Here is a 23377-nt window from a genome sequence, read left to right as displayed (position 1 = left end):
GGAAGCCAGGGAAGCCTGCGCCCGCAAGACTCATGACCCACTTGGTTTGGTCATTGAGTTTCGTCACTCCATTCCCCAAGAATCCTCGCCATCCGTGATCCGAACGCCTTGAATGCTTCTCGTCGTCTCCCTTCATCGCTCTCATGCGATATTAAGATCCATCCGACTGCATCCGCCCTCGAGGAGCTCTGTGGCCTGTGGGTTAGGTGTATAGCCATGTCTTCGCCGCTGGGCTTTATTCCGTGGAGGAGGAGGGCATTGAGCTCGTCCTCACGGCGCGACCTGTCGCAGTCGCAAGCCGGGGATGCTGTTTCTAGCTCCAGTACCTCCCACGGATCCCAGCATCCAATTGCTTCAGCACGGCCATCCTCCATCAGCTCCGCCCCTGGCCACCGGGAGCCGATCCGGTCCTTCATCCACGGCTCCGTACGAGAGAGCTTGTGTATGTGCATCCATGATCCATCACCTTCGCCCTGGGCTTCCCCACGTCCATGTATAGGCCCGTGCTTCCTGAGCTCTGCTAACACTGGGACAGTGCCTGTCGACAGGGTACAGAATGCGCGAAGTGTGGGGGAAGACACGGCGGAGCTTGCGAGCTACCTGCTCTCAGACGGACAGGCCCAGTCGAGTCCTGCATTCCTGCAACGGGCGAGATCTTCTTACCATGAAGGTGTGGGGTCCGATGCTAGCGATGATACGTCCACTGGCGAGCATGCGCGCAACTCGGCGACGATTGTTGAGGTTTCTGAGCCCCCATCGCCAGAAGCCCAGGAGCACGAAACCGAAGCGCCCGCTGGCCGCTCGGTGCTAGCGAATCTACTCAAGAGGTCACCTCCCCAGTCGATTGCCCAAGATCACCTCCACAGCCCCGATAATGGCGAAGTCAGTGACAACGACCAGACCCTCGTTGGGCAACAGCGGGACAGCCACCACACGAACGAGGCCTCGGAGCAGATGCCATTGTTATCTACGGTGGCTTCGGGCGGCAGGCGATGCTATACAGGGGACCTCGAGGGACAACAAAAGTCTCAAACAAAGCGTCCATGGATAAGTGGTTTGGTGGAAGCCGGCCACAAGATGGAAGAGCGGATGGCCCATGGCGTTGCAGTGGCCGTCAACCCTCGTCGCTGGGATCGCAAGGCATTGTGGCACGGCGCTGTGGTCGCGCCCGTCTCTTGCCTGCCTGTCGTGGCAGTGGGCCTCCTGCTCAACATCCTGGATGCTTTATGCTACGGTATGTCTGTCTGTTCCTAGAGGCTCTCATCCATCGCCGACGGCTGTAGGCATGATCATTTTTCCTCTGGGGAAGCCCATCTTTGCTCATCTCGGTTCCGCCGGAATCTCGGTCTTCTATGTCAGCACCATTGTGTCCCAGATCACCTTCTCATCGGGGAGCATCTTCAAAGGCTCAGTGGGTTCTGAGCTGGTCAGTATCCTCCGCCCTGGATTCAGCACCCCCGTCGATTAACATGGCACAGATCGAAGTCGTTCCTTTCTTCCACAACATGGCAGCGACGATCACCGACACTGTTGGCGCAGACAAACCCGATGCAGTGATTGCCACCACTATTGTGTCATATTCCGTCAGCTCTATGATAACCGGCCTCGTCTTCTTTCTCATGGGACGGTTCAAGGTTAGATACATGGTGGGGTTCATCCCCAGGCACATCTTGATTGGCTGCATCGGCGGTGTTGGATGGTTCTTGATCGCCACTGGATTCGAGGTTTCGGCTCGTCTCGATGGTAGTCTTCAGTATGACCTCGACACGCTGAAGAAGCTGGCAGACTCGGCGACCGTCATGCTCTGGGTCACCCCCCTTGTGTTGGCTATTGTCCTCTTCTATGGCCAGTCCAAGATCACATCCAAGTTCTTCTTGCCTCTGTACGTTCTGGCGATTCCACTGACCCTCTACTTCTTTGTACTCGCAATCGACGTCTTGGATGTGGACGTGTTGCGCGACCATGGATGGATCTTTCAAGGCCCACCCTCTGGTGAGCCGTGGTGGTACTTCTACACGCTCTACAGTAAGTCTCTCGGGCTCATGAGAATCACCTTTCTTTTAATGACGCTGCTGACAACTGCATCAGAGTTCAAACTTGTGCGTTGGGATGCTGTTATTGAGACCATTCCCGCAATGCTAGCTTTGACCTTCTTCGGTATTCTCCACATTCCGATCAACGTCCCTGCCTTGGTTCTCAATTGCGGCGAGGACCATGCCGATCTCGATAAAGAGCTGAGGCTTCACGGCTATTCCAACTTCCTGTCTGGTTGCTTCGGCAGCATTCAGAATTATCTGGTCTACGCCAACACCGTCTTCTTCATGCGATCAGGCGGGAATTCTCGGCTTGCGGGCTACATGCTAGCAGCAGCAACCTTCGGAGTTATGGTCGTGGGTCCATCACTTATTGGGTTCATTCCTGTAATGATGGTGGGCACCCTGATCTTCGATCTCGGCTTTGAGCTGCTGCTGGAGGCGCTGTGGCTCCCTCGCAAAAAGCTGAAGCTGGCCGAGTATCTTACTGTCGTCGTGGTTGTCCTTGTCATGGGCATTCATGACTTCGTGGTGGGCATCGGGGTCGGTATTCTACTGGCCTTTGTGTCGCTAATCCTGCAGACGTCCCGGGTGTCGGCAATTCGTGCAAGCTATTCCGGCGACATTGTCACATCCACAGTGAGGCGCAATCCCTCGCAGCATCATTATCTGCATGAAGTCGGCCGGCAGATTTATATCGTGAAACTTACAGGGTACCTCTTCTTTGGCACCATTGTGAGTGTGGAGGAGAAGATTCGAGACCTCTTGGAGGATGACGCCTTTTTCAAGCAGCCCATCAAGTTTCTGATTTTGGATTTGTGGCACGTCACTGGGCTCGATTACTCTGCCGGCGAGGCTTTCAATACCGTCAGCCGGTTGCTCGATAATAAGTACGTTGTTCTCGTCCTAAGCGGCGTGGACGCCGAAAGCCAGCTTGGGCGAAATCTGAGAGCTGTTGGGCTAGGGAGCGATGGGATCGAGGTGTTGATGCTCCCCAATCTCAACTCTGCATTGGAAAGCTGCGAAAACGAGCTCCTCAAGACTCTCTATGCTAGGCAGGAGGAATTGAATTCCCTGAAGCGGCTTTCCGTCCAAAATCTGGATGTCCCTGCGGCGAAGTCCTCGGCTCTGTCGTCCTTCGACCCGCCGTTCTTCTCGCCTCGTCGGAACTATCTCGTCGAGGCGGCTCATGACGCTCTCAGCAGTATCGATATCCAGCACCCAACCAAGTGGCAAAGCTTCAAGGAGCCTCTCAGGCTCATGCTGCAGATCTTCCAGGGCCTGAGCGACAAGAACGAGGGCTTTTGGTTCCCGGCGACCACATACTTTACCCGCCGGGAGTACCCTGCCGGCACTGTCATCTCCCGGCGCGGAGAGCAAGCCAATGGGTTTTACCTTGTGGAACGAGGCATCGTCCGCGCCGAGTACGACCTTCCCCAGGGATGGCTGTGTGAGAGCATCCTAGCGGGAACGACATGTGGCGAACTGCCTTTCTTCTCGGACACAGATCGGACAGCAACAGCTGTCGTGGGAAGAGATTGTGTGGTCTGGCTTATGGATCGGGAACATTTGGCCAGGATTCAGGCGAAGGATCCTGAAGTCGCGCGGGAGCTATTGAGGATATCCTTGAAGCTCACCAGCGAGCGAATGAGCGCTATTACGTCGTACATCTTGACTACGGCGGGGTAGGACCTTTGCCATTTCATAGTATGTCGAAACAAAATGAATCAAACAAAAGGACTTTCGGAAGATACAGGAGTCTCTGTTGAAATGAGCATGTTGTATTAATTGAAGAAGAAAACTAGCGCTAACCAGCGGAAGCTATTGACAAGAAGACATCCACATCCCAGCCACCAATGGATCGGAATAGCCATTGATCCGTCAAACAACGGATCTCAACAGGCAGACCTAGACAGACATCACATTATCACTATCAGTCAATTCAAGGTGCCCTACAAGGCCTTATTTGCGCTCAATCCAGCTGTTTCCCTCAATCTTATGAACTTTCAACTTGGCCTGTGAATTATCTATGTGTCCGACAAAATCCCTCCCGCAACTACATTTCCTTCCCCTTTACATCACCCTGTCCTACGTGTCAACATCACTCCTCAATGACACCCCCAATATCATTATTTTCATCAACGTTTTATGATGAATAGCGAAACCGAGTCTCTCTTCATCGATGACGATAATTTCACGCCGATTGACGATTTTTCCAACGCCATCACGGGCTTCAACGCCGTCACAGACGCAGGCTTCAACGCCGTTATCAACTCGATCACGAACAGCTACAAATACAAGGGGAAGGGGAACATGAGGCAGATGCGGAAGGGGGGGCCGGGCTAGCTGGCCCTCAGCAACACCAACACCATCCGGCGATAACTTCCTTCCGGCTACTCAATCGTCCCTACGAGATGAGATTGTGGTCAGGTCGCTGGACCTAGGCTAGTAGATTTTTGTGTGATTCTTGGTCACCTCTAGTTGTCATAGAATTTTTGGTGGGTAAAGGGGAAGGTAAGGAAATCAGAAAGAAATTACCGGATTTCACGTGATAAAGTTATATAACTAGCAAAAAGGGGTTCTTGAAATAGCACGACTCAACTTAATTAATCTTGGCCAGCCTTGATTCAGATAAATAATCCCAACCAAGGATTCAGATTCATTGAATCGCTAATTAATCGCCCTGATTAATTACATCACTGAGTGGGATCGGCGTTAAGACGTGAAGATCGGAGATATCCGTTGGTCGGAACAACCAACTGCAATCCAATTGAGAGCAGCCTCCTCCAACTTCAATCCAACTGAAATATACTTGGCCGGATGTCAATCCAACTGCGAGGAGGTACCAGTTGAGTTGAATTGGTTGATTACGCACTCTGGACGTTGATGACGACCTGGCTGAAGACGATGACAACACAACACCAGAGGAAGTCTCTACGCTTCCTATTCAAGAGAGATCACAGGTGCCATTTGACCAGAGTGTGGCTCTGCAGGAATTCTCACAATGGTCAGAAACTGATGCACCAAGCGAGTCACTTCGCCCTGAGGTGGAAGAAATACTGTATCGAATTGCACAGGAAATGGAGGCGGGAGGATTTGACGATGACCTCAATGACGATGATAATGACGTCATTGAAGACATCCCAGATAGTGGCCCTTCTATTGTGGTCAGAGGTATCTAGGTAGATCATTCAGAACAGGAAGATTGGTTGCGCACTGCAGCTCTTATAGTAATTTTGATGTGTGTTGCGGAATCGGACCTCCGGTGGGGTTCAGCCACTTTTGTAGGTGCCATTTACACCAAGTTAGGTGCTTGATAATCACGGGCTACTTAGAAGGGTTGATTCACATGCACGACTCTACCGTACTGACATTGACATTCCGTATTGGATCGAGTTGTCCCACTTTCCAATGAAGCGCAAATGACGTAATTCTATTTGATCACGCTTTGCGGCCTTTAATAGTTCATTTACTGGATGTGGCGACGGTGGAATGATCCAGGATAGTCAAGGCAAGAGGAAAATACCAATGGCATCCACAGCAATCGACTCTGCAATATTCCGCGACATCTTCAGCTCGGAGGCGATGCGCCGGGTCTTCACGGACGAGCACCGTTTGCAATGTTACCTTGATATTGAGGCGGCACTGGCGCAAGTGCAGGCCAAAATTGGTCTCATTCCCCAACACGCTGCCAATGAGATCGCAGCCAAGTGCACACTCGACAGTAATGATATGGCGAAGCTGAAGATCCAAACGGAGTTGATCGGCTATCCCGTCCTGCCAGTAGTCCAGCAGCTGGTAGATGTCTGCTCGGATGGTTTTGGGGAATATTGTCATTGGGAGCGACCACCCAGGATATCACCGATACGGCCACCATCATGCAGATCCGAGAGGCACTCGCTCTAGTCGAGCAGGACCTGAAAGCAATAGTCGATTCTCTGGCTGGCCTCGCTCGCCGTTACCGCGATACGCTAATGGCAGGGCGTAGCAACCTACAGTAGGCGAGTTTGGCGGTGCTGCTGGTACGCTCGCTTCGCTGGGCGACGCTGGACTCAGAGTTCAAGAAGGGCTAATGGCGGAACTCGGATTGGGCCAACCAGAAATTGCCTGGCACACCGCACGCGACCGCATTGCAGAGGTCGGCTGCTTCTTGGGACTGGTTACCGGGACTCTGGGCAAGATTGCGACAGATATGAAGCTGCTAATGCAAACCGAGGTCTGTAAGGCCTTCGAGCCCTACACTAAAGATCGCGGCTCCAGCAGCACCATGCCGCAGAAGCGTAATCCGATATCCTGCAACTACATCCACGCCTGCACGGTTATGGTACGCCAACTGGTGGCGGCCCTTCTGGACGCCATGGTCGAGGATCACGAGCGCTCCACCGGCCCCTGGGAATCTGAATGGATTGCCGTGCCCGAGATCTTCTTGTTGAGCTCTGGTTCCTTGCAGCAGGCACAGGCGCTCCTCACGGGCCTGGAGGTGGACACCACACGCATGCGTTCCAATTTGGACATCACCAATGGTCTAATCTGTGCTGAAGCCGTGATGATGGGACTGGCACCTCATCTCGACCGGCAGCGAGCCCATAACCTGGTATATAAAATCAGCCGACGAGCCATCGTCAGCGGACGGCCATTGCTCGATCTGTTGATGGAGACACAGGAGATTTCTTCTGTCCTGGACCGAGCCGTTCCGGAAAAGCTGCTCGATCCTGCCAGATACCTTGGTCTATCTGGCGAAATGATCGATCGAGTCCTGGGATCATACTAATGGAACCGGGCCATGCCGAGTTTCAGCGGCTTCTGCGGCGAGGCAGTAAGTCAAACGAATTGGTCGGCCCCTGAAATCCCACTCGGGAACAAAACAAGGGACTGAAAGAGAGCTGATCCCAGACATCTTCTTGTCTCGTTAGGAACGTGGTCCATGGGATGATTCGTCGAGGATAGATTCAGCCAGTCGGATTCGTCATGTCCTGTCGCCTTTCCGTCCTGATACCAACTGGAATACGTAAGGTCCCTGTTTTATCTAGTTAGTAGCGAGCTTGGATTCCGCAACTCCCAGCGTGATGTCGTGGAAAGCGCGGTCCAGAAGCTGGTGGACGAGACGTATAACGATCTGTCGCTAAGGAGTCGTCTCAGCCTTCACGGAATGATAACATTCGAGAGCCACATGAATCTTGGTAACGCCGATGAGTCACTTTCTGAGTCCATAGAGCAAATGTCTATAGGCACCGACGGCAGTGGAGCAACAACGACGCAACTCCCCAGACCCCCCAACCGAGCCGCTCACCGTCGAAAGGCGCGGGGGAAGGGCAATCGAGCGGATCAGTTCTGCATTTACTGTACCTCTGACGATCGAAATATTCCAACGGTTGCGATCGAGTATAAGCCACCACACAAGTTGAGTCGGGACGAAGTTATCACAGGGTTGGTATCAGAGATCGAACCAGATCGCGATGTAATCAACCAGGATGGTGAGGGATTTGCATTCGCGGCGAAACGGCTTACCGCCGCTGTCGTGACCCAGCTCTTCTATGGTGGGTAAGGGGATCCAATATGGTTACGTATGCACAGGGGAGACGTATGTTTTCCTCCACATTCCGGAAGTTCCTTCCTGCGTCTATTATTCCGTCTGCGTACCGAGCTTGGATTGACCACCCTGCCCCGCCACCAGCTTGACCCAAATATTCTTGTCCTATCGAGTCCTCTGTAGGGGACTAGACCTGGTGGCATCGCTCAGACATCACGACATAGTCTAGGCCCGAGCTCTCGAAAGCCGTTGCGTAGATAGAAGTTTAGTGTGCGGCTCCATTTTGGTTGACTTGGTGTCCCAACTTCCAGGCGCTTCCATCCTCGCAGCCGAGCGTGTGATAGCGCAAGTTCAATAAGGTGGGGTGCCACGCTCTGCGACCTCATGTGCGGGCAGACGTATAATTCCGAGATCTCGCCGAACTTGCCGCCCGCGTAGATGGCAGTGCACTCGTTCAGGGTTATGACGCCGACTGGCTGGTCGTCGGCGTAGGCAATTGCTGCAGTCACACCCGGATCGCCAATTACCGTCGCCGCGGTGCGAGCGAGCGTCTCGACGTCGGGACCACCTCCGCCCCAGAGCTCATCGAGGAGGCCATGAACAAGGGTGGCAATTGTACTGGCATCTGTCGCTCCAGCGACGCGAGTAGAGATTTTGGGCATGCTGTTCATCTGTTGAGTTACACAATGTACGGCGGTTATCCAAGGAGTCTTTCCAAGATAAGGATGCGCTGGGGTAATGACGACGTCTTGGCGTTCATGCTTGAAGGTGAGTTTGCGGGCAGTCTCCATCTTATACTCACGGCCATTGCGACTGCAGTTTGTGGGGTCCACGAAGGATTGCCGTAGTGCAGCGGTACTACGACCGTTAGTTAAGTGCAGCCGCGAGGACAGAGGCATCTTGGCTCAGCAGTGGATATGTCGGTCGGCGAGAAAATCTTCCCGTCTTATGCGTTGAGAGTTCCTTCATGCAAAGATGCGTCAGTGGACACGTCACTGCTGGATCGGCTGCCCGGCCGTCGTTTCATCGTCGCTGGTCGCAGGACGAAAATGGACCCACGGGAGAGCAACGTCAGCGCGGAGGATTCCAGCTGAATCTCAACAACTGGTGGTCTCTTCATCTCGAAGTCGTTCCAGCCACCATCAAACATGGCTCCGAACACTACCTACGAAAACACGGCCATAACGGCCCCACGAACTCCGCCTAATGCACGTCCATCCGGGCAACGAAACCGATCCCGTCCACCTATCTCTTGTGACCACTGCCCTAGACGCCACCCCCGACTTCGAGTTTATCTCGTACTGCTGGGGCAATGCGCAGGACCAGCGTCAAGTGACATGCAACAGCACCACCCTCTCCATCACCAGCAGTCTCTTCACCGGGCTCGTGCACTTCCGCCATTCGGATCAGCCCCGCGTCCTCTGGGCCGACGCCGTCCGCATCAACCAGGCCGACGCGGCCGAGAAGAGCGACCAGGCGCTGCTGATGCCGGACATCTACTCGCAGGCGATGTGCGTGCTGGTCTGGCTCGGCATCGCCGACGACCCCGTGTACGGGTCCGTGCCGCCCGGCGTGGCCGCCTCGATCCGGCAGGCGCTCCAGCTGCTTCCCGACTTCGACCCTGAGAACGCGGCCGAGATGGCGGCCACGTCGCAGGCCCTGCGCCGCGACTCGCTGCGGCTACGGGAAGAGGGCAAGCCAAACGTCCTGGACCATGACTGGATGCCGCTGGCACGGCCGTGGTTCCGCCGAAAGTGGGTGGTGCAAGAGGTCTCGCTCGCCAGACAGGCTGTGTTTCGGCAATTCTCGATAGCGATGCTAGTGGAAGGCCGAAGCCTGAAATTGCTTAGCCTGGCTCCTGACAGGTCCCTATTCTCTACCCCGGACGCCCAACGACTCGAAGGGCTCCCATCGTGGTGAGAGCGGAGGAAGAAGCGTCTCGCCCGGTGGCTTGAGGGCCGCTATCATGTCGCGTTCGGCCACGGCCGTAGTTCCGAGGAGCTTGCCGCTCCCGTCGCGGAGTTGACGATGGCCTTCTCGCGCACAATGCTGTGCGGCATAGATCTTATGCGCAACCGCCTCTCTCCAGAGCTGAGAGCCGCGTTCCACACTACATACGATGGGCGATCGACCGCGCGGCAAACAAGGATGACGAGATGAGACAGCATCCGGCCATCATACCGAGTTATTCAACGACGATTGACGAAACTATAATGGCCTTGACGACGGTGCTAAAATTTTGTGTCACCGAAAATGGCCGCTTCGGACACGTCACACGTTCGTATGATCGATATCATGAGCGCTCAGCAGCGTCTTATTGCCACCCTGCCTGCTTCTAAGCAAGTCTTGAAAGAGTCATTCATCGATGGAGACGAATTGGCAACTTAAATTCTTCCTGGTATTCGGCAAGCAGAAGACGCGGATGCCTCCGACGAAGCATCGGACACAAGAAAGAGGCGAATAGAAGGTGAAAAGCGACAAGCAGGTACGAGAGCCCTTTCATCTACCGTGATAAATCTAATATATTTAGCAGTAAAGCGTTTGAAAGAAAGGCCCTTCAGAGACTCGCTACCTACACCATGGAAGGCGGGCTCCTTTGTCGAAGGGCCGTTGAAAATCATGCGGGAAGAGAGGCTTGTTCGAGAGGAGAAGTACAAGATTTCCTTTGACACCTCTTTACACTCAATCAATCGCATTAAGTCCTCAATGTACAGCAAGGGATGGGATTTGAAGTATACCACTGTCAGCAACTCTGATGATCCTATCGTCAAGGTTTGCGTTAAGGTTCCGTCGGAGTTCGGACATAGCTTTCCACATATTCTAGAAGACTTGAAAGAGATCCTTGCAATAGAGATAGGAATGGATTTGTAGGATGATACAGACAAATAGAGTACTTTTGTGAGGATGCCTTGGCATATTTTGTCTAACAAGCTGACCAGGTTGCCCTACTTAACTCATCCTGCTCGATCGCTGGATCCCCTCCCCCCATGTGTGTTTGACATATTGTCTAGAGCTGGTATCACTCGCTGCACCTCCACAAGTATAGGCAAGGCAGACTTAAGAACCAGGAATTATGCCTCAGCACGCCAGTCAGATCGCGTCATGGAGAGGCTGAGGAGAACATCAGTACGATCATGCTAAGCGAGGGGTGGCAGCCAGAAGAGTCAAGGGACATGGGCCTCGTTATCACTCGCGTCGATGGCTCAGCCATCGAGACCACCTCTTCACCAACCAAGTAACTCGAGGAATTGCGTCGAAAGCCGAAGAAGAAAGTGTGGTACACTGCCCCGAGAACTCTACGACGTTGGTTTGATCCGCCCATACACGAGGCACATTTTGAGGAGGAGTCCGTCTCAGGATGCGCCGGTTGGGGTCTATCTCTTCCCTTCCCGAAAATCCGTCGTAGCCCATACAATGCGCTGTCTGTCTATCCAGCTCTACTCACACCCCCGCCAAGCTCACGACTCTTCACACGGCACCTGCACGGTGGTGTGCGTCCAACCCCCTTCGACCGCCTGGATGATGGACAGAGCACCTCCTTTCACGCACCCGGAGTCGAGGCCGAAGGTGTAGGAATCCTCCTTGTAGCCGCACTTGGAGTCGTGGCCGTAGACGATGGTGCGGCGATGGGACTTGGGGACGCGCTTCTGCTCGCGGTTCCAGAGGTCGGTCCACTCGTCGCCGTCGTGGCTGTCGATGGGGATCCAGACGTCGTGGTCGGGTATGGTTTTCTCGATGACAATGTCTTCGGTGGCGGCGTCAGGCTCGGCCTCGTCGCGACGGGAGTTCTTGTTCTTTTCTTCCTCTTCTTGCTTCTTTCGCTCCTCTTCCTTCTTCTTCTCTACTTCCTTTCTGCGGAAATCCTCGGTAGGGTAGGTGAGCGTTCGCATGTTCATTACGGCCCAGGGGACTTGCCGCTCAAGTTCGATCCCCGGGACAAGCCCTGCGTGGACAATGTACAGGTTGAGCGGGTCAACGGTGAGGATGACGGGTAGGCTCTTGAGCCAGTCCAGCTGCTCTGACGAAAGGCTCCGTGCTGTTTTCAGATCGCTGGACTCGCCTCCAGGCACCTCTGTGTCTTTCGTTGCCAAGTCGGCCGCGACACCTTCCATAGTATTATAGCCTGCCCACGCCAATAGCACGCGGTCTTCGTGGTTCCCGCGGACGGCGCTGGCGTTAAGGTCCATGAGGCGTTTGACGACGCCGGCAGAATCGGGACCCTTGTTGACCATGTCGCCTACTGACACGATGTGGTCTTTTGTGCTGTCGAACCCGGTCTCTTTGAGGAGGGTGTTGAGCGGGTCGATCATGCCGTGGACGTCTCCGATCACGATCATCCTCCTCTGATTCTCCGTGGTAGGGACATACTCGTCGGGAAGCGCGGCCAAGACGGTAATGCCCTTGAACGGTGGCCGGTTGTAGGAGCCGCTAGACATGGGGAGATCGGCCTTGGAGAGCTCGGCTTCGACGTCCTCGTAACTTGAGGAGACGGACTCGCGGTTGAAATCCATGGCCAATAGTCGTGTAGTGCAGAGGTAGACGCTCACGACAAAGAAGGCGGTGGAAGCGAAGACGACCAAGCGTCGTTGCGACTGGAAGATGGACATGGTCGTCATGGCGTCGTCAGAAGGTGCGTTGCCCTCTCGGGAAAACAGGATTCGGGTCGGAGGTGAGCTATCGCGACGCCGTCGGTGGATGAAGCTGCATCACCATGGGGAATTCAAGCGAGGTAGAGTCGTCGCTGAGGAGGAGTGCATTAAGAGAAAATGCAAGGCAAGCAGAAGTGGTGAATGGACAGGTCGGGGATCCGGGGAATAAAGGGCAGGTGCAGCGGACAGCGGCGACTTCGATTGGGGACGGCGGCGGCGCCATGACTTGAGTCCCTGGGACTTGGGAGCAGGTGCCAGGTGAGCACGGGACCAAATTCAGCTGCAAGGACGGCTCGGATTCATGCAAGGCCGGCAGCTCCATCGCAGCCGTGGAAATCTGATAGTTGCTGGCGACCGCGGAAGCAGAAGGGAGAGTACCTTTTTTTGCCATAACGATCTGGGGCAACACAACGTAAGAACGCTGAAGATCAATGCCATCATTGACTGGGAATTTGGCAGTTTTTGGCGTGAATGGTTCGAACGGCGTTTTTGGGAGAGACACGCGATGGGAGAAGTAGGAAGATGACGTGGGGAACGGTGCCGTAAGTGACTGGTGGACCACTGTGACGAAGTTTATAATGCCACATTTTGGGAGGTGCAACCAAGAATGAGGTCGACTGATACCAAAGAATACAGGCTAGCCAGAGTCCGAAAACGGGCCCTGATCATGTGAATATGCAAATCAGATCCCAAATGTTATTTCTGGTCAAGAAGCTGCTTTAAGCTCCTTTGCCTAAGCGTTTGGCAGTCCAGGCTTGAATATCGTTCACCCATTTGAGAATCAAGTATGTATTGGACAACTCTAGCTACCATTTTCTTTGGCCAACTTCTCGGCTGTATGTAGAACGAGCGAGCGAAATCTTGGCGACATGTGTAATTTGATAAATTACATGTGGGATGAGTGACAAGGACGCGTGCACGGGCCAATTTTGGTGTAATTTATCATACTATTGGCGATAATTGGTGCAGTACCCGTTGGCTCATGTGTGGAGCAAGCTCCAAGGCGAGCCAACTTGGCAAGCTAAGTTAGCCATAAAAACCTGGAACAGCATCAGTTTTAGCAGCAAAAGAGGGGTAAAAACGTTAGTGCAAGAAGTACCTATGACCTCATAGAAAGTCTTTCGCAGCTAAAATCGAAATCTTAAATTCCCTTCGGCTCTTCTTCGGTTAATAATGACGCACCAATTTACACACCAATCTGATATTGTTCCAGACTTTTGTGACTGTTCCAGATTTTTGTGGCCAACTTAACTTGCAAGTTGGTTCGCCATGGAGCTTGCTCCACATGAATCAACGGGTAGACAACTAAAGATATTCAACCTCCGCTATTCTCTAACACCCAAGGCGCGGAAGAGCCTCAGAGTCTTTGGTTCCTGATAGTAACAAAGCGCCACTCCGCGATTTCTCAGGTACTTGGTGACCATCTGATAAACGTCATCGCCCTCGGATGTGGACACCTTCACCTCAATCTCCATCAGGTGGTGCGACCGGGCTACAACATCGTCGAACACCGCCTTATATCCTTTGATCCTCAGCTTCCATTTCGTATTTAAGTACGGGCCAAATGCAACAATATCCTTCCAGTCAATACTCCGGTAATGCTCAGCGAAGCGGACTTGTTCATCACTCCAGAGGCTCGTCCCACGTATAGGGGATAGCTTTGCGCAGGTGTAGGAGGTCTTGTCGCCGTAACGATCCCAAACGCAGTCTGCTGTTTCTGGGACATTCGAAACTACCTTTGGGAAACGGACCTTGATCAAGGAGGTCTCTTGACCCTTCCTGGTTTTCGTCCGGAACATGAGCCCTTGCTGGGCATAAATGGGGCGGTCGGTGTCGTAGTAAGTAATCGGACTTTGCTTATGCGGACCGCGACCCTCTTCGTTAAGCTTCTGGAGCACGATCTGTGGGTTTGGTTCGCAGATCGACCATTGAAGGTGGATTTCATCTTTCATTTTCCCAAGGAGGGGAGCGCGAGCAGAATAACGAAAAGGAGTGCTTGACTTCTCATGGTTACCCTCACACTGGAATTCTCCAACGCGAACATGCGAAATAATGCGGAGAGGAGATGAGGAGAGGCATCGTGACGCCTTTTTTAGAGCCCCTCGACAACAGATGTAGATCTTTGATGAGGCGTCTCGACAAGCATGATGCCATTATGTCGTGAATTGTGGTACTGCTGAACTGCTATGCTACGAGTTCGGGCTGCGGAGCTTTCCAAGCATAGCAGTAAGTCACGCGACAGTTGTGCACCCTCCTTTGAGAACTTAGGTCTAAATGTTGCTACGGAGTACACCAAGATAGAGTTTTGGCATGGCCAACCATCGATGGGCGTGATGTCATCTAAGTTGGCCTTTTGGTCCCCATGCAACCTTTACAACTTTGGTATCTAAGTCTGTCGACATAGTGACAAGTCCCAGCAGCATTCGTCTTTTACCTAGATGGTATGGGAGTTTTGGCTCGCGGAGGCCAATTCATATCTCCACCCCTGGGAGCCAGCGCTGCTGGTCTTGGAGTTGAAGTTCCAGGAGAGAAAGTGATTCTAGAACCCTCCTATTGCAGCAATTGGACCTCCAGGTCCGCCAGGCTATTGGGGACCCCCCACCAACATCCACGTAGCAGCCCTATATGATTGCCTTTAAGATCTCCTGCGTGCATGGCTCCGCAACGAGCGTACCCAGCTGCTGGGATCCGTTGTGGCTAGCCATGGTCCAAACGCGGTTGGGGTCGCGTTTGTGTCATGGCTTGGCAGGTGTGGAGCTCGGTTTTGGTACCGGTACCGGCACTGTAAATACTTGAGGGATGCTCACTTGTCTGGTGACCACGCAGCACAAACCGAGGTATTAGGTGGGGTTACCATAATGCGCACTAACGTTAGAGCAGGTTCTGGTGAACGGCCAGGTTACCTTCGGGAAGCTTCGTCTTACTTCCTCCCAACAACCCCAAGAGCCGATGTGCAGAACACCAATAGCAGCTATGATCAACGCAAGAGAACTAACTAGCGGCAAGCCACTTTGCAAGGTATGAAACACCGGAACTTTCCACCCGGTAGGTGAAATTGGCTAGTCATGGGGTACGACGTTGGATCAGTGATAAAACGAAAAGGTTGCAGATCATATTAAAAAGGTGTAAGTTACATATCTGGGTGAGGAGCACAGCTCACTACATAGTATCCACATCCCGGTCTCAACAATCAGAACGGCTCTCCGTCTTCGCCGCCTCCTCCCCACATTTCCCCGGCACCGTAGGTCAGCGGAGGCAGTGATCCCGGTCCTAGGTCTCTCTACCCCGAACCCTTAAGACTAAATACTGTCTCTGTCCCGACCGGGAGGATCATCTCCAAAATTTCTCTCCCTGTGATAACAATGACATCTGGCTGATACCTAACAGCGGCGACGGTGCAAAGCCTAAAGGGCTTCCCTGCCATCGACGCTGATTAACCACCCGAACTCGTCAGTGCAACACCATGGCATCAACCGCAATACCGGCATATTTCGAGCTGAGCTGGGCCATCCTCAGCACCATCGGGCTCAACAACGTCCTTGTCGGCCTCATGGTCGCCGGCATCACGGGCGGGTTCTCGGTCGTCGTCCTCGTGCCGCTTGTCGTCTCCGCCGCGTGTGCGCTGGCCAACGGCTTGTGTTACTACGCCTTTTACGCTGCCTACCCCGCCGTCAACACGACTGTCGCTTCCGCGTTCGCGGATCTGGCTTGGCTGGTGAGTGCGACGCTGCGGTCCGGGTAAAGGGGAGCCGGCTTTGTTTCCCTCTCCCGTCCTTCCATCTTAATGCAACCCTGCTTCCGTTCCCGTCCTATCCTGTGCCAATCCAAACCGGCGATGTTGCAATTCGGCTAACGCAATGGCCTGCTCGGCCCGCTCCCCACAGATTCAAGAAGCTGGACTCTCCTTCTACAGCTACGCGATCCTGGCCCGTGTCCTCCGCGGCGTTGAGCGCACCATGTTCATGTCGCTCTTCTGGGCGGTGGTTCTCGTCATCACGGCCGTCCGCCTCGGCATCATGGTGGTCCGCGTGCGCTTCATCCTCGACGACAACCACTCCCCATCCCTGCAGCGGACCGTCGACCACCTGCACGTGGGATACTTCATGGCCATCGCGGTGGTCGAATGTGCGAGTGCCGTTTTCCTGCTGAGGACATTCCGCACGGCACGCCGCACGTCCGTCACGACCACGCTGGGGCGCGGCGAGCTGTTCCGCTACCTCATGCGCAGCACGGAGATCCGCCTCGCCACGCTGGCCCTCATTGGCGTCATGCGCGCTGTGACGTACTCGTTCCAGAACACGGCGCAGAGCGCAGAGGGGGTGGCGGGCCAGCTGGATCGGTTTGCGTACACGCTGGAGTGTCTGTTTCTCATCGTAATGTTGTAAGTTTTATTCCCCCCCTCCGGGCCCTTTTTTTTTCTTTTTTCTTTGGAAACACCAACACCAAGAATTACCACCCTATTGACCCCCCAATCAAACAGCATAGACATCCTCGCCTCGCGCCTCGTCTTCGCCCATGAAGCAGCACGGGAAGCCACAACATTGTCGGCGGCACGGGATCGCAAAGTCGCGGCGCTGCGGCGGTACACCACTCGGCGACAACGGCGAGGTCCAGGAAACTGCACCACTCAGCAACGCAGAAAGCCGTCAGCGACCACGACGACGACATCGACATGCTCTCCATGCGGAACGTCGAGCGGAGCGTCGAGGCCTCTGGCCGGGGGAAGCCGTCCAGCGACGGCGCCAGCTCCCAGGAATTCATCATCGACGGGGCCGCGGCCATTGCGGTCACGAAGACCGAGGTAGTTGGCGGCGATCATGCGCGGAAGGGTGCCGCCACTCCCGGTGATGGCATCAGCAAAACGATCGAGTTCGAGATGCACGAGTGGCGGGTATCGCCGGAACGGAGGTAGCACAATATGTACCGTAGCTTTGGATGCCTTAGGTTGTCAATGAAACCGTGTCCGGCCGGCTGGGCACGACCCAGACGTGACGTCAAGACTGCGCGGAGCTCGCGACCTTGACAGCAGCATCAAAGGGGCGACATCGGAAGAGGTGTTTGCGGCCTTTGAGAACCCGTCTCGGCCTTCATTGAACGATAACATTCGAAAGCCATACGAATCTCGGCCAGTAACTTGCCAAACATCAACCTTTCGGCTCGCCCTGGCATCTTCATGATGTCTCCCATGCGCTCCCCTGCTTCGATCTCATGTCCCCCTGGCTCTTGGGAAGAGACGGGCAGGAGCGTGGGGTTTGTAAAGTTATGGAGTGTTGCGACTGTCCAGTTTGGTTTGTGAGGTCTTGAGGTTTATTGTAGACTATGCATTTCTTCCCATAGACGTGGTATTGTGGATCCCATATCTATATCTGGTCCACCAGACTAGGGCCAGTTTTGGGACAGGGTCCTCGATTCAGACCCCTGCTCCCTGCTTTCTTTAAGGGGTCCCATCGTCTAATTTCTCTCCTCATTCTTTTCTCGCTCATCTCTGATGATGATCATTTAATCTATAGGCTATCAATATTACGATGGTTTTAGTCGCATATGGGTGTGGCATCATGTGCCTTGCCAGGGCTAGGCGGCCAGAGCTCAACGAAGACAACATCGCCCCTCGGATCATTAAATCCGTTGAAGAATACTCCCCTTCAATCAAGATGGCTAAATATATGCATTTCTCGAAACCGACCAAAATACATTCCTATCGATCCACGGCACCGTCTCCAGAGTCTATTGCAGCTATCGTGCTCCACCCTTCGCACAAATGGCACTCTATACACGAGAACTGGAAGAAAGAGTGGGCTGAGTCGTCGAAGAAATTGATGGAGACGCTGTGGGAGTTACCAAGATAACCGAGCAAGTTACGGAGATGCCGAGTGGAGTTGAAAGGAGGACAATGGCATGAGCACGCCGAGCAAGGGGTGATAGCATCACAAGCATCAAGGGCGGTAGGCTCACTTTGATCATTCAGGGGTCTACATAGCCATTCTCTTCTGCATCGGAGGGTGTCCATCGTCACATTGCTCTCGGGAAACGAGCAAATCTCCATATCCGACACTTCCTGCCTCATCCTCTTTGAGGGCGATGCGGTGACACAGGGGCTAATTATATCATGCTCGTCAGCACTCAGTTAACTCCATGACTAAAATCAAGTGTAGTCACACAATTTTCAGGGTTCTTACTCAGCATGAAACTGCACCATAACCTCCATACTCATCTTAACCTCTTGCGGCGTAAACTCCAATTCACCCTCGTTCCTCGTTCCTTGACTGCCACCGTAACTTCCTGATCCAGCAGGTCCTCCCACCATGCACTGTGCAACCTGCGCCTGCCCCTGCCCCTGCTGCGACATAAGTCCCATCTGCCGTTGCTGCGGATTGTGGTTCGTCATGTGCGCCATAACAGGCGGCAATCTCCCATCATCGCTCAGCACCACAGGCCTCAGATTCGTACAACCCAGCACCTCGCAATAATCCAGCGCTTTCTGCCGCGCATCCCTCGCTTCTTCCTTTCGCAACTGCGCACCATATGATTTCTCCGTCGTGGGTGTCAATATCCAAAGAATATTATTAACTTCTACGTGCGGCAGAGCGGAAAGCTTCGTTCCAAAGCTACCCACGGCTTTAAACTCCTTGAGGCGGATATCAAAGCCGATTCTAGCGTCGTATTGTCACGGTTTTTGGCCCCCATGGGGGCCGTAGGGGACGTGCGATGTAAAAGACAGGGAGGTCTTGGACCAGTGCGGGAGGGCAGAAGCTTGTTTGGCGTCAGGGGAATCGGCTTGCGGTGAGAGCTCGCGCAGGAGGGATTCGATGGTTTTGGCGGTCGAAATGACTTGCGACGAAACAGTGGCTTTATCGGTGCCTGAGCTGGCGACATGAACGTTGATCAGGGCGCGCTCGGCGGGGTGGGGGATCTCTGAGCGGCCGGTCACGTTGATGACGAAGGGGGTCATATCGAAGGAAACCGGGAATAACTGATTTATTGAAAAGGGAATAGGGATTTGGACGGGCTGGGTGTTGGTGACAATATGTGGTATATAAGGGCGGTAGCTCGCCTCCGCGTCTTGAGCAAGAGAATAGATACTCAATGGGAGAGCCCCGGGAATGATATACTCGTGTTCCATGGCGGTGGGAGTCATTGCTGCCTGAGCCTTAGTGCTTCGCCACTCCACGATTGGATAAAGACAGCGCCGTTCGCGTCGGGGGCCGGAGCCAACTTTTTGCGAGCCGATGCCCCCAAACCAGCGATGTCCCGCCCATGCTTCGGGGTCATAGGGGTAATAATCGCCTACCCGAGGATAACGTATCAGTATCACCTAACACCTTTCTGTATGGTCTGTATGGTTATATAGAATTAGGTTTAGGAGACCTTCGACTACTTTGAATGCTTCAGTCATAATTGAGCGTCAAAAATTGCTGGGCATATAAAGAGCTCGGGCCGGCCGAGGCGATGTTGGGTATATCCAAGTTGTCGCGATACGTGAGACCCGATTCTATTCCCAACCCAAGCAACCAACAAATAGTTCCATAGTCGTAGAACCAGACGAATCCATAATCCTAGCGACCGTGATTCGGAAGAGTAAGGCCCTCTTCGATGCTCAACTTGCGGGTTGTCGTCGTCATCCGCCGTTAAACGTGATCGCTCCCTCACATCATAAGCAACCTCATCCTATCCAAACCCCTACGGCCTTCTGCCAGTCGACGAAGGCGGTCCCTGAGGGCTCTGCTCTGGCGCCTTACCATCCCTCGCCTCCGCTTGCAATTCACTTTCAAAGATATCGACCGATAAACTCGCCTCCACGAAATCCTCAAGCTCCTCCGTCACGGTCTTGAGCTTCTCCTTCACCGCAATGGCACCCTTATGACCAACAATGTGTCGCGCTGGGGGGTTCTCATGCCCGCCAATAGCTGACAGGGCATGCACCGTCTCCATGACAAGCTTGTCTGCCGCGCCTGGGGGCAGCTTCGGATATCGATGCAAAATCTCGCCGGGAACAACATCTGGCTCAATGGCTGAGCTGGCGGGTGACATTGGTGAAGGTCCTGATTCAGGTGGAGACAGTGGGAAAGGAAGAGCCGTATCTGGGTGAGTGTTGAGGACGTTGGTGAGGATGTCGCGTATACTTGGCACTGACTCGGGCCCTTGATCGTAAGCGGGCATCTGAGGAGCAAAGGTGAGGCGATTCGTCAAGGATTGTATCTCCTTGTTCGGCTGCACTATGGTGACTTTGATGTTGAAGGGCGCAATCTCGTAGGCGAGGGAGTCGCAGAAGCCCTCAAGGGCCCAGGTGGCGGCTGTGTATATTGACATGCCAGGAGTGCCAATGTGACCGCCAGTGCTTGTGAGGACGATGATGTGTCCGGTATGCTGAGAACGGAGCTGGGGGAGGGCAGCTCTGATGAAGTTGACCTGGGAGAAGAAGATGGATTCGAACTGATCACGGACGAGGTTCTGGGTGAAAGGAGTCGTTGATAGCTCCTCTACCGTCCCAACCACAGCTTCAGTAGAAAGCTAGTTAGCAAAACTCATTGTCGTCTCAGGAGACGATATTATAGAGTGAGACATGTGACAGGGGTAAGCCTCGAGAGCCGCGGAGATTGAAAACACACCTTCGGATTTGCAGCACAGCAAAATATCAATACGGCCATAGACTTGAACAGCCTCAGCGACAGCGGCGCCGCAGCTCCCCATGACGATGCCATCATAGCGAATACCGCGGATGCGATCCTTCCAGCCCTCGCGGTCCTTTCGCGTGCTCTTGCACTCGTTGACAAGCTCCCGGAACTCGGCGCTGCGGTCTTCATGGTCGATCTCGTGGGGCGGTAAACAGGCGACGACGTAGTCGCCGTGAGCGAGCAGCGTCCGGATGAGGCGGACGGCAAGAGGCGACAGGGCTGAGGTGAGGAGCCATGATCGCGGCGAGTTGTGTGTGGCTGCGGAGGGGTTAAGGTCAGCGTCGGCTATGACGGCAGTACATGATTATAAATATCCTCCGAATGCCTCCCTCATTCAACTTTTTTTCTGCCCTGTGAAACAGTGCTGTCCTTCTTTCCCTTGCTGGTGAATCCTGCAAAATGTCCTCGGAAACTTGTCCGACCTCGGAGGGTAAAGTTGGCGGTAGCCGTATGAAGGTTGTTGATGGATGAATGGAGGTTAGAATAAAGAATTGCAGGAGGAATGTGGAGTCATGAGCTTCCATGGAAATTATGTCATTGGCAGCAACATCGCTCCTAATCCACAGGGATAAGAGTATGATAAGAGTAGAACAAAAGAAAATGGAGAAGGAATGGGTTAGGGCAATTGATTTGCTGTCAAAGGGTACCTGGAAAAGTGACAGCTGTAGAGCTGAAAAGCTGGCGAAGCAAGGATAACCAAGGATAAAAATCTAGGAAATCTGGGGGTGACCTACGAAAGGAGGGGTTCGGAATTGAGTGAGTGTGTCGCGGGGTGAAAACCGTTTGGTGCGACTCACCCGCTCCGGGCCCGACATTTCGGCCTCTGATGATCCGGTCGGATGCCGCCCAATTACAGAATTCCAACCAAGATTCTGCAGGTATAGCCAGATAATTTCTCAGGGCAATCGAATTCTCCTTCCAATCACTTCACAGAATGCTGGATTCAAGACGGCCGAAACCGGGTGTTGTAGGGTAATAGAGCAGGGTTCACCAGGCGCGGCCTGACAGAACTCGACCCTTCGAAATGCACCCTGGCACTGCCGGGGCTCAAAATTGATCCTTGCTTGAAAAAGGAGGGGGTCGAATCTCGACTCTGTTACGGTTCTGGCACGAGGTCCAGAAGAACGCTACCATGACGTCAGTATGCGCCGATCTTTGATCCCTTTGACTTTCTTTTTGGGGTATGCAGTGTTGTCTGCCTTCATTTCCTTGGGATACTGCAGAGAGTGATGTCATTCTGACTCCAAAATTCACCAACTATGACGGCATTTCCAAATCGGTGAAGAGGGGCATGATGGCCCTCATCGCTCTCTATTGCGAGGCTGGAAAGGCGCGCTTCCAAGCCAATTTAGCGGCTCCATTTTCGAGCCACACACGATCGTACGAGTTTCCCCCCACAGAATCGGTCCGAGCTATCCTATATACAGTATTTAACATGAAGATGGACAGGCAGCATCCCCTTTCTAGTTCCGGTCCCTACGATCCACATCCAACCATGATCGGGTCGGTTGGCTGGCAAGGGCGCCAGCCACATTCGTCCATTCTTGCCTCCGTCCACGCCCTACCCCCAGCATCCCCTCTGGTGTTGGCTGTACCCCAGGTTGACGACCGCTGCTCACAAGAGATGTACCTCTGCAACCTCTTCCCCGCAATCCCACCTCCACACCTGGCCCGCAGGCCGTCCCATGGCTCCTCATATTGCCTGAGCCTCTTATATATCGACGCAACCATCAGATGCGCCCTGGTTCGCTTTTGTAGTGCCAACACTACCCCAAGTACAGCCATGTCTCCCAACTCAGACCCCGACCAGAACCACACATCACGGATGGAGGAATGGCTTGGCGCCCACCCGCCACAGCATCTTTGAGAATCCAGAGGGAAATCAGCGCTTAGGCTTTCAAGGCCACAACCAGTTTTTATGGTCCAATGTAGATTGAATATATGCTTTACTGTTTAAAAAACATAATAAACAAGCAGTTTCACTTTTTTTCCATCTATACTACCGTCGCGACATGCTGTTGAAGTTGACAATCGGTGAGCATTACATTTCCTGTTATGGAATAGTCCAATTCAGGGTCGACCATTACATTTCCTCATGCAGTTAGTGGATCTAAACTGGCGAAGTTTAGCCGCAATGCTCTGTTGCCATGCACGGGCTTTTGCTTTTGATTAGAAAAGCCCCTATTGTCTCCTCACCTTATTACAAATGGGGCACTTTCATCATCAACCTTCGGTTCCTGAACGGCAATGTGAGTGCATTCCTTGATTCAGACAACACCACGACCGACGAGACACAACCCGGGAGACACGAATAATTTCTCGAAATCTCATTTTTGATCTTTATATCTTTTGGAATTCCTGGTAGCCGCTTGGCGGAGATTCAGGCCTTTGGCGGATGTCTGGTGCAGCGAACCCCGCTTCAGACGTCATCATGATGGAACGCGAACCGGACGTTCCGGACGAGGAACATCATCGTCCCCAGCGCAAACGAGC

At 53.6% G+C, this 23377-nt stretch overlaps 10 protein-coding genes across 10 annotated transcripts; 5 read left to right on the top strand and 5 right to left on the bottom strand.

Moving 5' to 3' along the window:
* Window positions 1–216: 216 nt before the first annotated feature.
* Window positions 217–3934, top strand: BGZ61DRAFT_510457 (sulfate transporter family-domain-containing protein; the record flags this gene model as incomplete). The annotated part of the gene is made up of 6 exons (XM_046252066.1): window positions 217–309; window positions 359–446; window positions 536–1234; window positions 1284–1426; window positions 1479–2025; window positions 2089–3934. 6 exons carry the CDS (start codon window positions 217–219, stop codon window positions 3720–3722), a joined length of 3204 nt encoding a protein of 1067 aa, XP_046096069.1. The 3' UTR covers window positions 3723–3934.
* Window positions 3935–5561: 1627 nt separating this feature from the next.
* BGZ61DRAFT_539990 (3-carboxy-cis,cis-muconate cycloisomerase) lies at window positions 5562–6804 on the top strand (the record flags this gene model as incomplete). The annotated part of the gene is made up of 3 exons (XM_046254853.1): window positions 5562–5831; window positions 5888–5962; window positions 6022–6804. The coding sequence occupies 3 exons, from the start codon at window positions 5562–5564 to the stop codon at window positions 6802–6804; spliced, it is 1128 nt and encodes a 375-aa protein (XP_046096068.1).
* A 288-nt stretch (window positions 6805–7092) lies between these two features.
* BGZ61DRAFT_369822 (uncharacterized protein) lies at window positions 7093–7578 on the top strand (the record flags this gene model as incomplete). The annotated part of the gene is made up of 1 exon (XM_046241976.1): window positions 7093–7578. A coding segment is annotated over one exon (486 nt), but the record flags the coding sequence as incomplete, so codon positions are not given.
* Window positions 7579–7769: 191 nt separating this feature from the next.
* Window positions 7770–8462, bottom strand: BGZ61DRAFT_485635 (acyl-CoA N-acyltransferase; the record flags this gene model as incomplete). Its single annotated transcript, XM_046249732.1, has 1 exon — window positions 7770–8462. One exon carries the CDS (start codon window positions 8460–8462, stop codon window positions 7770–7772), a length of 693 nt encoding a protein of 230 aa, XP_046096066.1.
* Window positions 8463–8757: 295 nt separating this feature from the next.
* Window positions 8758–9483, top strand: BGZ61DRAFT_369602 (heterokaryon incompatibility protein-domain-containing protein; the record flags this gene model as incomplete). The annotated part of the gene is made up of 2 exons (XM_046241963.1): window positions 8758–9123; window positions 9220–9483. Coding segments are annotated over 2 exons (630 nt in total), but the record flags the coding sequence as incomplete, so codon positions are not given.
* Window positions 9484–10951: 1468 nt separating this feature from the next.
* Window positions 10952–12550, bottom strand: BGZ61DRAFT_464760 (Metallo-dependent phosphatase-like protein). The gene has a single exon (XM_046247506.1). It carries the CDS (start codon window positions 12177–12179, stop codon window positions 11022–11024), a length of 1158 nt encoding a protein of 385 aa, XP_046096064.1. The 5' UTR covers window positions 12180–12550; the 3' UTR covers window positions 10952–11021.
* Window positions 12551–13537: 987 nt separating this feature from the next.
* BGZ61DRAFT_485632 (uncharacterized protein) lies at window positions 13538–14164 on the bottom strand (the record flags this gene model as incomplete). Its single annotated transcript, XM_046249731.1, has 1 exon — window positions 13538–14164. One exon carries the CDS (start codon window positions 14162–14164, stop codon window positions 13538–13540), a length of 627 nt encoding a protein of 208 aa, XP_046096063.1.
* A 1275-nt stretch (window positions 14165–15439) lies between these two features.
* On the top strand, window positions 15440–16806 carry BGZ61DRAFT_403438 (uncharacterized protein). Its single transcript, XM_046243104.1, has 2 exons — window positions 15440–15927; window positions 16097–16806. Exons 1-2 carry the CDS (start codon window positions 15676–15678, stop codon window positions 16595–16597), a joined length of 753 nt encoding a protein of 250 aa, XP_046096062.1. The 5' UTR covers window positions 15440–15675; the 3' UTR covers window positions 16598–16806.
* A 1578-nt stretch (window positions 16807–18384) lies between these two features.
* BGZ61DRAFT_510454 (uncharacterized protein) lies at window positions 18385–19161 on the bottom strand (the record flags this gene model as incomplete). The annotated part of the gene is made up of 2 exons (XM_046252065.1): window positions 18385–18817; window positions 18881–19161. 2 exons carry the CDS (start codon window positions 19159–19161, stop codon window positions 18385–18387), a joined length of 714 nt encoding a protein of 237 aa, XP_046096061.1.
* Window positions 19162–19457: 296 nt separating this feature from the next.
* On the bottom strand, window positions 19458–22018 carry BGZ61DRAFT_593876 (short chain dehydrogenase/reductase family protein; the record flags this gene model as incomplete). Its single annotated transcript, XM_046256807.1, has 3 exons — window positions 19458–20707; window positions 20819–21142; window positions 21985–22018. 3 exons carry the CDS (start codon window positions 22016–22018, stop codon window positions 19890–19892), a joined length of 1176 nt encoding a protein of 391 aa, XP_046096060.1. The 3' UTR covers window positions 19458–19889.
* Window positions 22019–23377: the final 1359 nt, after the last annotated feature.

The sequence above is a fragment of the Ilyonectria robusta genome (assembly GCF_021365365.1).
Source record: "Ilyonectria robusta strain PMI_751 chromosome Unknown BGZ61scaffold_38, whole genome shotgun sequence".
Lineage (NCBI taxonomy): Eukaryota > Fungi > Ascomycota > Sordariomycetes > Hypocreales > Nectriaceae > Ilyonectria > Ilyonectria robusta.
This window is presented reverse-complemented; position numbering and strand designations above follow the sequence as displayed.